The sequence below is a fragment of the Bubalus bubalis genome, chromosome X (assembly GCF_019923935.1).
Source record: "Bubalus bubalis isolate 160015118507 breed Murrah chromosome X, NDDB_SH_1, whole genome shotgun sequence".
Taxonomy (NCBI): Eukaryota; Metazoa; Chordata; class Mammalia; order Artiodactyla; family Bovidae; genus Bubalus; species Bubalus bubalis.
Genome location: NC_059181.1, coordinates 109,101,170 through 109,114,552, shown reverse-complemented (window position 1 = coordinate 109,114,552; position 13,383 = coordinate 109,101,170). Strand labels below are relative to the sequence as shown.

Below are 13,383 nucleotides of genomic sequence, written 5' to 3'. Positions count from 1 at the left end.
CCTGGAGTTTCCTCCTGGCTATGCCCCTCAGTGCTTGGTAGAACCCTGAGCAAGCTACCTAACCGCTCCCGAAGCCTCTTCTGTAATGGGGGTTGGGGCGGGGTGGGGTGGGTGGGGGTGACGGTGTCTCATGTAGAGGGCTGCATCAGGATGGAAATGGGGTGAGAGGACTGAACAGTGGTATCAGCTACTGAGGCGGGGAAGCTGGGAGAGGACCAGGACAAGGAAGATGGACAGCACCTGAGTTCCCTGAGGTGCTGAACCAAGGACCACAAACTCGGTGGCTTAAAACTGCGCACCTTTATCCTCATACCCTTCTGGGATCTGGCTGCGGTGCCCTCCTGAGGCTTTCTGGGGAGATCCGTTCCCTGCCTCTTTGGGCTTCTGGCAGCTCCTCTGTGCATGCGGCCATAGCACTCCAGTGCCTGCCCCTGTCTTCACAGAGCCTCCCCCTCCCTGTGTCTCTATGTCTTCTCCTCTTCTCTCTTCCAAGGATGCTTGGAATGGCAGTTAGGGCCCACCCAAGATAACCCAGGATTCTCTCTTCACCTCAAGAACCTCAATCATACCTATAAAAAGGGGGCACATTTACCGTTGCCAGGGATTTGGTGTGTATATCTTTGTGGGGTCGGGGGAGGCATTTTTCAGCCTACTATAAAAAGTCACGCTTAATCAGTCAGCTCCCCTGGCTCCCCACAGCTGGTGAATCCAGTGACCCCTGTCGGTCTTTCTGCGTACTTCCTGTCACCACTGTAGTACTGTCCCCAGGAAACTGTGAAAAACATGATAAAAGCTATATTCACGGAGGCAATCTCTAAACATCCGACAGAGTTAGGGCAGTCCATTATGTTTTATCCCACACAGAGGGGATAGGAGCCGGACACCAAATTGCATGTCTAGAATGATTTCAATTCTAGTGGTGTATGTGTCTAGGAACCAGACAAGGATATTTATCTGTCCAAGGCCCCATTAGCTTGTCTATATATATCATGTCTGCAAGTAGAGATAGTTTTTCTTCTTACTTTCCAATCTCGATGTGTTTTATTTCTTCTTCTCGCCTTAATTGCCTGGCAAGAACCTCAAGTACCATGTTTTGCTTTTTAGTTTTATTTTTTGGAAGATCCAGTTGGCTTTATTAGGTGATTCATGAATCTGGCAGAATCCCATCTAGCAGCCAGAAGGGTACTTACTCTCTAGGACCCTGTTAAATAGAAGCGGTGAAAGCAGGAATCCTCATCATGTTCCTAATCTTAAAGGGAAAGCTTTCAGTCTTTCACACTGGGTATATTAGCTGTGGTTTTTCATACATGCCCTGTTCAGGTTAAGGAAATTCCCCTCAGTTCTTAGGTTTTTGTTGAATGGTTTTATCATGAAAAACCATGAAAGGATATTGGATTTTCAGAAGCCTTTTCTGTATCAATAGATCTGATCATGTACTTTCCCCCTTCATTCCGTGTCATGTGGTATATTATCGACACATTGGCTGATTTTTGTATGTAGACTGATGTAGTGGTATGAATAGCATGTCCCCCAAATTCATGATCCTCTGGGACCTCAGAATGGGACCTTATTTTGAAATTGTGTCTTTGCTGATATAATTAGTTAATATGGGGTCAGACTGGATTAGGGTAAGCCTAAAATCCAATGATGTTCTCCAGTGTTCTTGCCTGAGAATCCCAGGGACGGGGGAGCCTGGTGGGCTGCCGTCTATGGGGTCGCACAGAGTCGGACACGACTGAAGCGACTTAGCAGCAGCAAAATCCAATGATGTGTGTCCTGATAAGAAGGTCGTGTAGTGACAGTGACCCAGGAGAGATGGCCACGTGACAGTGAAGGCAGAGATTGGAGCCATGCAGCTACATGTCAAGTGGCCCCCAGAGTTGCCACAGACCCTGGAAGCCAGAGCCTCTGGAATGAACTAACCCTGCCAATAACTCAATCTTGGACTTCCAGCCTCCAGAGCTGTGAGGGGATCAATGTGTCATTCTAGGGCACCTGCTTTGTGGTGCTTTGTTACTGCCACCTAGTACTGTTACTCATACAAGCCCTCACATTTCTAGGATAGGTCCTACTTGGTCATGATGAATAATTTTCTTACTATGCTGCTGGATTCAGTTTGCTGGTACTCTGTAGAGGCTCCCTTCCACCCTTTCTCCATATCATGGCCGGAGGGATTTTCTAAAGGTCCAGCTCTGGGCACCCCTAGTGCCTTGAGGCAATGACAACCAATTTCTGCACAGGGCCTCTGAAGCCTCCCAAGCTGAAGGGCCTTTCCTTCCAGCCTTGCCACACCTTTGAGGCCCACATCGCAGCTGTGGCAGCACCTTTCAGCTCCTTCAGCATATCCCAGTGCCATCTCCCAGTCTCCACGTGCACCTAACCACTGCCCCATCCTTCCAGTCACAGTGGGAACACCACTTCCCCAGGGCAGTCTCCCATGCCAGGGTGCTCTGCTCTTTCCTTTCTGTAGTCCTCAGCACACTGCCAATTCCTCCCTCAGTGTGTGTCTTGCCTCAACAGCAGGGACTGGAGGGTACTGAGCACACCTGGATCCCCAGAACTGGACCACCACACAATAGCCGCTCCCCAACTGGAACAAAAAGCTGTTGGTGGGTGGGCAGGCTCGTCTTCCCATGGGGGACCTGATGGTGAGTGGCACTGGATGTTGATTCAGAAGTCCTGACTTCATTATGGAGGTCAGCTTTAAGTTAGCTTTCTTCTTGGGAAAGTGAAAGGGAAGGGAAGGAATTTCTTTTTAAGCTGTTACAAGTTGAGGAGCCTGTGTGGGGAGGATATAGCTCTGGAACTCAGAAGAAGGTCAGATTGGAGGTTGAGACCAGGGCCTGGTAGCATGTCAGGTGGAGATTGCAGCCTTGGATGGGAGGGGATGAAGTTACTGAAGGAGTGTAGGTCACGGGTGCAGGGGCCTGGCACAAGAGCCCCTGAAATGCTGCCTGGGGCGGGTAATAGAGGAGCCCAGTGAAGGGAAGGGAGAGGTCCCAGATGCCAACAGATGAGTGTCAGGGGAGATTAGAGGAAGGGGTGTCTTAGTCAGCTTGGGCAGTTATAACTAAATATCATAGGCTGGGTAGCTATAAACAGTACCACTTATTTCTCGAAGCTCTGGAAGCTGGAAGTCTAAAATCAGGGTGCCAGCAGAGTTAGTGTGTGCTGAGAGCCCATGTCCTGGCTTGTAGAGAGCCATGTTCTTGCTGTGTCCTCACACCGCCAGAGCAGAAAGGGGTGAACTCTGTCCTGTCTCTTCCTAGAAGGGCGCTGTCCCGATCGTCAGGGCTTCACTTTCCTCATCTTCTAATGCAGTCCCACGGGGCATTCAGTTTGACATGGAGATTTTGGGAGGGACAAACACTCCGTCTGCAGCAGTGGGGAGCTGTGTGGCCTTTGGTGTCTGAGTATGTGGAAATCCTGTCCTGCCAGTCTCTTTGGGAGTTGGCCGCCCTCTGTGAAACTTTATATTCTCACATGAGAATCCTCCCCACTGCCTAGGGTCTACATCTGGTGGTTGAAGAGCCTTCATTGGGCACTGAGCAGCTGGCCTGTAATCATGAAACCTGAGCCATTCTTCAGCCACCTCCTTCCCAAGGGCCATGACTCTTGTTTTTCCCTGAGGGTTGAGGCCCTGGTGCCACTGCTGTGAGCTGACTCTTGGGGACTTGGATGCCAGTGGGGACCAGTGTCCCAACATAGCTGGCTTCTCTCTAGAACCCTGCTTTGCCCCCATAGAGGGAGGGCTGGCCAGTAGGATCACGTCTTCCAGAAGTTTGAGCCTCTCCCCTCCAATTCCTGCTGGGGTATACGTGGGGCCCTGTCTTGCTGTATCAGCCTGCCAATTGTCTCACTGTTCATACTGTTGCTGAACCCAGGGTAGGCAAGGTGTGAGTAGGGGAGCTGGAAGAAAACTCAAGGACCTGTAGGAACTGCAGACATATTTATTCTCTAATGGCGGGTGTGGTGGCCGTAGCACCAGACATGCTGTATTCTCTCATAGTTGACCCAGCAGATGCAGCCATAACATACCTACAAGGGCTTTTCAGGTGGAGCTTATATATATTTACAGAGCAAGAGTGGCCCATGGCCAAACGGGTACATAATGACAAACATGCACAGTGCTATAAGTTATCTCAGCTGTTACATAACCATGTATTTACAAAACGTGGGGTGAGAGCAAGAGGCTGTGGGGTGAGACTGCCTGACCACCGCCATCTTGGCTAATTTGCTCTTTACCTACAGGTCCCTTCTCACTCTCCTTACCCTCTTCTGTCTCCAGACCTCCAGGTGCCTGCTCTCTGTCCTCGCACAGAGTAGGCACTCATGCTCTATTTCTCCCATGATCCCATTTTCTGATTGTTATTTGTCTTATTTGGAGCTTTAGTAATCAGTTTTCAGGCAACCCATTGGCTTTAACTCAGTTCTTCTGGTTAACACCAGCCCTAAGCAGGTGTCCTCTGCACTCATGCACTTACTGGGTATGCGGCCTCTGCCCCAGCCTCCAGGCTCCCTTGGTGGGACCAGGTCCGAGTCATTGCCTATCTCAAGGCTCTGCATGGTAGGTGCTGAGGGAGGTCATAATACAAAGGTGCCGAGTAGTGGGTGAGGGGTGCTGAGCCTTGCACAGATTAGCTTTCATTAGGTAGTTTATTTAGTTAGTATTTAATTCCCATAGTGAGCCTCTGCAGTATTTGAGGTGAGAAATCTGAGGCGCAGAGAGAAGGTGAGCTACTGGAGGAGGGGCAGGGCTGGGATGATAAAACCCACACTCCTACCACCAAGGCCTGTGCCTTGAATCCCTCAACCAGCAGCATCTTCAATGGGTGCAAAGGGTATTGTTATGAACAACGTCACCGTGCCCCACAGGCAGGACTAGAGTCTAGGCTGCATTGTCCGCAGTGGGTGTTCAGAGAGTCTTCTGTCATTCCGTGCTGTTGTTTCCCCACCAGTCGTGTTTACAGCCCCTATTCTGCACCCTCAGGCTGAGGCATGCTCCCCTGCTCCTTGCTGCCCACCTGCCCCAGGGCCATGCCAGGACTGCTGAGCAGAACCCCAGGCTCAGGGCTGGGCTCCCCACCTCCTCCCCAGGAGTCAGGTCAGCCTGGCCCCATGCCTTTCATCCCTGACCGCTGGCTGTTTGCTTCTGCACAGAACACACCAGCCCTTGGACAGGAGCTGCCCCCACCTGCCCACATCCCACTGCTCCCCCCCAGCTGGAACCCACATACCACTGCACCCCATGGCCTGGAAATGAGGGTCACCTGCCCATGGACCCCTGTGTCCTCCCCCGACTGCTGCCGGCTCTGCCCGGCCTGCTCCTATGCCAACTGGCTCCCAGGAAATCTGTCCATCTGTGCAGATAAGCCCTCCCCAGTCCCTTTCCCCTTCCACTTGGAGCTGGCTCCACTATTCCTGTTCCTGGACTGTTTACGGTAAGGCCACCAAGTGCCTTCTTGTCAATCTCACGAGCTTTTGACGCAGTTGAGTACCCTCTCGTTTTTGAAAGACTCTCTTCCCTTTTCTCTTTATCCTCCAGTCTCCAGCTGCTCTCCTCAGTCTCGTTTGCTCTGCATTCCCTGAATGTTGGCCTTCCTCTGACCTTGACTGCTCTCCTGGCCACACACACTGGCCCTGAGCCCTGGACCCACACCCAGAGCCACCACTCAGCCCCCTCATTCATGCTGCAGAGCTATGCATCCTGCTCCCCGAGACAGCTCCATCACCCAAAGCCCAAAGCTGTGTTCCTCCTCCAGAAACCATCCCAAATTTTACAATTCAGTGCCTTCCAGTTTTTTGACAGTGTTATGCGGCAATCACCACTGTCTCATTCCAGAATGCTTTCACAGCCTTAGCTGGAAACCCTGTGCCCACTGGCAGTTGCTCCCCATCCTCCCCTCTCCCCAACCCATGTCAACCGCTAATACATTCCACGTAGATTGCCTTCTTCTGGACACTTTATATAAATGGAATCATACCTTGTCTGATCTTAGGTGCCTAGCTGCTTTCACTTGGCATGATGTTTTTATGGTTTCTCTGTTGTAGCACAAATCAGTATCCATTCCTTTGTGTAGCTGAGAAATAATCCATTGTAAGCATACAGCACACTTTGTTTCTCCACTCATTCATTGGTGGACATTTGGGTTGCTTTCAGCTGTTAGCTATTGTGGATATTGCTGCTACGATTTGTTGCATACAAGTTTTCATGTGAATACCTGTTTTTAGTTCTGTGGGAGCTGGAATTTCTGGGTCATATGGTAGTTCTATGTTTAACTTTTTGAGGAACTGGCAAATCTTTTTCCACAGAGACTGCATAATTTTAACTCTTACCAGCAATGTATTAGGGTTTCAGTTTCTCTATGCCCTGGAGAAGGGCATGGCAACCCCCTCCAGTATTCATGCCTGGAGAATTCATGGACAGAGGGAGCCTGGTGGGCCACAGTCCATCGGGTCACAAAGAGTTGGACGCGACTGAGTGACTAACACTTTTACTTTCACTTATTCTTATAACCGGAGAAGGCAATGGCAACCCACTCCAGTACTCTTGCCTGGAAAATCCCATGGGTGGAGGAGCCTGGTAGGCTGCAGTCCACGGGGTGGCTAAGAGTCGGACACAACTGAGCGACTTCACTTTCACACATTGGAGAAGGCAAAGGCAACCCACTCCAGTGTTCTTGCCTGGAGAATCCCAGGGACAGGGGAGCCTGGTGGGCGCTGTCTATGGGGTCACACAGAGTCGGACATGACTGAAGCGACTTAGCAGCAGCAGCAGCAGCAGCAGCAGCATTCTTATAACAGATGTGTTTTGGATGTTGACCTCTACAAAGTATAAGCTAATTATGGACGAGATTTTGTTATCAGATTACCAAAGAGTGAGCCATATTGTCTTTTTTGTTATATTTGCATTTTATTTTACTTGAATTACTTAAATAAATCTCACTGAGATTTACAAATTATTTTGTACAGAAGTTTTGCAGTAGTACAACCTTTTTATTTAGATAGATGGCAGGAGGTTTTAAAACCCAATTCACCTTGTATAAGATCCAGTTGTTAATCATTTTAAAACTGCTGACAGGTGGTAGAAGATTGTTGTGGGTCAAATTATGTTTCCATTTAAAAACTATGTGTTAAAGTCCCAACTCCTGGCACCTGTGGCTGCAGCCCAGCTTTGAAATAGGGTCTTGGCAAATTAAGTAATTGGGTAATCAAGTGAAAAGAGGTCATAAAACCCGGGTCTCCTGCACTGCAGGCAGATTCTTTACCATCTGAGCCACCAGGGAAGCCCCCATATTGAATGAGGGTGGATACTAATCCTTATGAGAAGAGACACTGACCCAAGGAGAAGACCATGTGAAGATGGGCCAGAGGTTAGTGTATCTATAAACCAGGAACATCCTGGGCCACCAGAAGCTGAAGAAGGCAAAGAAGGATCCTCTCCAAGAAGGTTCTGAGGGAGCATGAGCCTGCCAGTACCTTGATTTTGGAGTTCCAGCCTTCAGAACCGAGAGAAGACATTCCTGTCACTTTAAGCCACTCAGCTGGTGGTACTTTCAGCAACCATGGGAAACTCATACAAGGATGTAGGAGGCTTATTATGAGTTTGAGGCTTTCTGAGTGGCCTCTATCTGGCAGCACTAGGAAGAACAGTAAAAATTCACTGAGATGAAGTGACGTCTGTCTTTTGTTTTCACAGGCAAAGGGTGGGGGCTATGAAAGTGAAAGTGCCTACCCAAACGCTGAACTCATGTTCCTGGAGATTCACAACATTCACGTCATGAGAGAGTCGCTGCGAAAACTGAAGGAGATTGCATACCCGGCCATCGATGAGGCACGCTGGCTGTCCAACGTAGACGGGACCCACTGGCTAGAGTACATTCGGGTACGGAGAGGGCCCGTCCTGCCCCACCATCTGCTTAAGACTTCTCTGTGGATGGCTGTAAAGCTATCTGTGTCTCTCTCCAGGTGGCTTCCCAGCATTGCAAGAGTGCATCTTTGCTGTGTACTTGGGCTTTCATAGTTTGCATAGACAGCATCCAAACTGTGGTCTTTGTTGAGGTACTCCTGTGACATAATAGAAAGGGATAATACTTTCCTCACATCAGGTTTTTAAAGTACTTTGTGGCCCTTTGGTAAAGGACCCTATTTACTATTGTAGTTTTTCCTTAGTGTAAGTTCCTGCCCCGCACCTCCACCAGGATACTAATGTTTCCTACTGATTCTTAAATTGATTCCATTGTTTATTGACTTGAACTTCCAGTGTTCTCCACAGAATTATTTTTGCTGTGTTGTTCTTATTGTTGTTGTTTAGTCACTAAGTCTTGTCCAACTCTTTGCAACCCCATGGACTATACCCCACCAGGTTCCTCTGTCCATGGGATTCTCCAGGCAAGAATACAGGAGTGGGTTGCCATGCCCTTCTCCAGGGGATCTTCCCAACCCAGAGATCGAACCCAGGTCTCCTGCATTGGCAGGCGGATTCTTTACCCCTGAGCCACCAAGGAACTTTTTGCTGTAATAGAAATTAAATGTTGCCTGATTTAATGTGCCTTCTTTTTTGAAGATGCTTCTTGCTGGGGCAGTAAGAATTGCTGATAAAGTAGAATCCGGGAAGACCTCAGTCGTGGTGCACTGCAGTGATGGCTGGGACCGAACAGCCCAGCTGACGTCTCTGGCCATGCTGATGTTGGACAGTTATTACCGCACCATTAAAGGATTCGAGGCTCTCATAGAAAAGGAGTGGATAAGCTTTGGACATAGGTTTGCACTGGTGAGTTGAGACGGTGAGGTGCACGTTTCACTGTTTGTTGCTCCATCATATGCACATGCATATCACACATCTCATACACACACACAGATACACATACACGAGGGCTTTGTGCTCTGAGAACTGAATTGCCATAAGAGAATACTATAGACATCAGCATTGTATTAATATGTCTCTGGTAGGGCAGTCTTTGTTTTCCGTGTCGGTACGCCTTTTTTTTTTTTATTTTAAAAATTGAGGTAAAATTCATATAACATAGAATCAACCATCTTAAAATATGTAGTTCAGTGGCCTTTAGTGCTTTCACAGTGTTGTGCAACCACCATCTCTCTGTAGTTCCGTAACATTTCCATCACGCCCAAAAGGAAACCCTATACACATGAAGCAGTCATTCCTCATTTCCCTCTCCCTGCCTTTCACACCCACTAATCTGCTTTCCATCTCCCTGAATTTGCCTACTCTAGATTCCTGACATAAGTGGAGTCATACATTATTTGTCTCTCTACGACTGGCTTATTTTCACAAAGCACAGTGTTTTCAAGGTTTATCCATGTTATAGCATCTATCAAATTTTAATTCCTTTAAATGGCTGAATTCCATTGTGTGGATATACTGCATTTTGTTTATTTACCTGTTGATGGACATTTGGGTTGTTGCTACCTTTTGGTGAATAATGCTGCTGTGAACACTGGTGTATAAGATTTTGCCAGACAAAGTACCACAAGATTGGGTGGCTTAACAGGAATTTATTGTCATCATTCTGGAGGCTGGAAGGCCAAGATGAAGGTTCTGTCAGGGTTGGTGTGTCCTGATAGCTGTCTCTCCTTGGCTTGTAGATGGCTGCCTTCTTGCCGTGTCTTCACGCTGCCTTCCATCTGTGCGCACACATACCTGGTGTTTCTGTGCCCAGATTTCCTCCCCTTGTCTCAACCATGCCCCTCTACTTATGGCATCCTCACTCTCCCTCCACCCCCTCCCCACTTCTTCTAATAGAATCTACCCCTGGCCAGTCAGAAGCTTGTCTTTCAAGCTTTATCTCAAGAGAGACTTCCACCAGGACTGTGACTCATGACTTTCCCACCTAGCTCACTCTCATAGCCCATCCTGGGATGCTCACTTATTCTATGGCCCCACCATACCCATTTCAGACTAGGAAGTTCCAGGCACACTTTTCTTGTTGTTATTTACAGGTCTTCTCCTGTGACTAGACCACAAGTGAATTATTGATTTAGCACAGATGCTGTGTCCCATGTGTCTTGGTACCCCAGGTACCTCTACTGGATACCATCAAACTGCCTGAAATCCTGAGGGCTGGGAGGAGGGATGCCTTGCATGCACTGGAAGAGTTCAGTGCCTGTCTATTAAGGGAAAGAACAAATCTTAAATTGTGAACTGTCAGTGCAAAACTTCCCCATGTGCCTTAAATACAGGGACAGTTTCCAAAAATTATAGAGAAGTACAGAAATAAGGCAAGGCGTGCAGCTACTCTGGAAAACCGTATGGCAGTGCCTCAAAAAATTAAAAATAGAGTTGCCATATGATCCAGCAATTCTGCTTCTGAGTATATATCCCAAGGAAGTGAAAACAGACTCAAACACTTATTTGCACACCCATGTCCATAGCAGCACAATTCACTAATAGCCCAAAGGTGGAAGCAACCCAGTGTCCATCGACAGATGAAGGGGTAAACAGAGTGTGGTCTATCCACACAGTGGAATGTTATTTAGCTTTCAAAGGGAAGGAAATTCTGACACCAGCTACAATGTGAATGAACTATGAGGACATTATGTTAAAGGAAAGAAGCCAGTGCAAAAGGACAAACTGCATGATTCTGTGCATATGAAGCATCTAGAGCAGTCAAATCTGTACAGACAAAGGAAGATGAGGGGAGCCAAGGACTGGGGGAGGGGAATAGGGAGTGAGTCAATCATTTGCAAGTGTAGTAACTTTCTTAAATGTCCATAATTGTGAATTATACTAGCTGTTAAGAAAAATCCAGTAAACAAAACTGACTTCTGGTTCTTACTCTAAAAGATCATATGGCTATTAGAAAGAGAATAAAAATGCTTAAATATCAACACTTCAATTCTGTAATGTCCTTCATGTATTAGTCCAGACAACTCGCTAAAAGACGATTTCCTTCTTATACCATTGTTGAGGTGAGCCTACTCCCAGTAGCTGGGAGTCAGCCAGCTAGTTTTTGTTTTGGAACTCCTGAAGACAGATGCTGGTGATGGTTGTACAACAGTGTGAATGTACTTAACGCCACTAAACTATACACTTAAAATGGTTACGATGGTAAATTTCATATGCATATTTCACTTACAATTAAAATGTCTTTTTAAAAAAAGAAGGTAATGCACTTCCTCTGAGATGTTCATTGTTGACTTGGTCATTTCTTTTTCTGTCTGCTGGTGGTGGTTTCATACGCCCAGTATTTGTCACTCTTCCTGTGTGGTGATTGCCTTGTATCTTCATAACTTTCTCATCCTTTTGCTTAGTCACCAAATTACCTGAAGTTTCTGTTAGAATGCTCATTCCTGGGTGGTCTTTTAAGTTGACATTTCCAGTGTTTTTATCAGTCCTGTTTATGTATTTGAAATTATCTTTTACCTTTTAATATGAATCTATTAACATCTTCAAATATATCTAAAAGTATGACATACAATGCTAGACGTCAATTATATCTTAAAACTGGAAGAATAAAAATTCAGAGATACTACCTGGCCTGCTGCAAGGCCTCCCATTCGCATTTCAAGAGTAAGGTTTTGAGGTTGTCTGAGTCATGCAGAATTGGCTTAAAATTGTAAATTGTTAATCGTTATTTTGATTCTCAGACTTTCTGATATTTGTGAAAAATGGGGGAGGAAAACTACACTTGTGGAGAAAATGACCATCATAATGTGCTCTGTGAGCTGCTAATTGCCATCCCAGGCTGACATGCAGCACTCGATGTGGTGGCTGGGGTTGACCCCATCACTTGGAGTGCAAAGTTGACCGGCCATTTGCTTATAACTTGTTGATCTCAACTATATTAAAGCAAAATTATAAAACAATCAACATGTAAACTGAAATTTTGTTTCCTAAAAGTAATGGAAGTCAATTCAGTGCAATGAACATTTCTGAGAGCCTTTTATGTACCAGGAATTCTGTTGGGCCTTGGGACACATAATGAGACATGCTTCTTGCCACTAGGCAATTTAAAGTGACTTCTGAGAGGACCATGGCATACATTAAATTGTTTAACCTCTTGATTCTCTTCAGCGAGTGGGCCATGGCAATGACAACCATGCAGATGCTGACCGATCCCCTATATTCCTTCAGTTTATTGACTGTGTCTGGCAAATGACGAGACAGGTGAGAGGTTTCAAGTCCATTTCTGACCTTTATACCCTGATCCAAACATAATCTTAAAGTTGAAGACAAACTTTAATTTCATGTTCATTCAAAGTGAAGATTGTGTGCGTATTAAATATGACCCCTTTTGTTATTTAACTCAGTTTGATTCTAATGACTTAGAAATATAAGCATAAAATTGGAAACAACCAACTTTATACCAAAAGGTGCTTTTGTTGTGCATATGGTTTTTTGTCGGTCATGCTGTCCAGCAGCTGCCCCTGCCCCCCGTCCTACTCTCTTTCACCTGCCCCCTGTCAGGGTGAGCACATGTGGAACTCGGCCGAGCAGGTGCTGGAAGATTCCTAGGTGTTGGAAATGCAGATGTGACTGAACAAAGGGGCGGAGACCAGGGAATCCAGGACCCTCCATAGCCAGCCCCAGGCCACAGCCCCTGCCACCCCTCGGTGTGGAGGGGAGGGAGTGTCCCAGGGCCAGGGGCAGATGGGAGGCTGCCGAGTGTCCTGTCACTCATTACCCATGCAGGGGTCCCCCTTCCCCAGGCTGCTCGGCCAGAAGGCATGTGCTGTTTCTTCCCTCATCTCCAACATCAGAACCCGAGCTTAGGATCTGATCCTCATCACAGGACGTGGTGCCAGAGAAATGGACCTGGAATCAGAGTCAGAGAGCGAGGCCAGCGTGCTGGAGAGAGAAAGGAGGGAAACAGAAATAGAGGCAGAGATGTGGTGAGAGGGACTGAGGGGAGGGAGAGATTAAGCAAAAGACAGAGCCCTCCCCAAGCACCTGCTTGGATAGGATCATGGGGAAGGGAGGATGGTAAAGCATGGCCTGGGCTCTCACCTTCGTGTTGAGCTGGAGGTCTGGCCTTGGCTACTTCAGGCACATGGAGAGGACCGTCTCCTAGCAAAGATGCGCTTGCTTGAGCCCCAGCCCTGGAGACCCTTCTTTGGTCCTGGGCAGAGGCCTGGGTGTGTGTGCTGCTTAAAAGTCCCCCAGGTGCTTCTGAGAGGACCAGGAACCCCGGCAAGTGATTCCCGGTGTAGTCCTGAGGCCAGTAGCTTCAGCCTCCCGGGTACTGGGAGATGCAGGTTTTCAGGCCCTGCCCCCAGACCTGTAACACTGGGTGGCGGGCAGCACTCTGTTTCAGAAGCCCTCCAGGGATTCTGCTCAACTTTCATGGTGCACACAGATCCCCTGGAAGTCTTACCAAAACACAGTTCTGATTCGTGGGTCCAAGGAAGAGCCTGAGACTCTGC

The 13,383-nt window shown here is 47.6% G+C and overlaps 1 protein-coding gene across 6 annotated transcripts in view; it reads left to right on the top strand.

The window, feature by feature from the left end:
* The window catches only part of MTMR1 (myotubularin related protein 1), a 61,624-nt gene that overhangs the window by 36,232 nt on the left and 12,009 nt on the right, over window positions 1-13,383 (top strand). For all 6 annotated transcript variants that reach the window (XM_025276559.3, XM_025276558.3, XM_025276560.3 and 3 more), the window contains 3 exons: window positions 7,700-7,885; window positions 8,567-8,773; window positions 12,035-12,127. In XM_025276559.3, coding sequence (XP_025132344.2) covers window positions 7,700-7,885; window positions 8,567-8,773; window positions 12,035-12,127 — 486 coding nt within the window. The remainder of the gene's footprint in view (window positions 1-7,699; window positions 7,886-8,566; window positions 8,774-12,034; window positions 12,128-13,383) is intronic.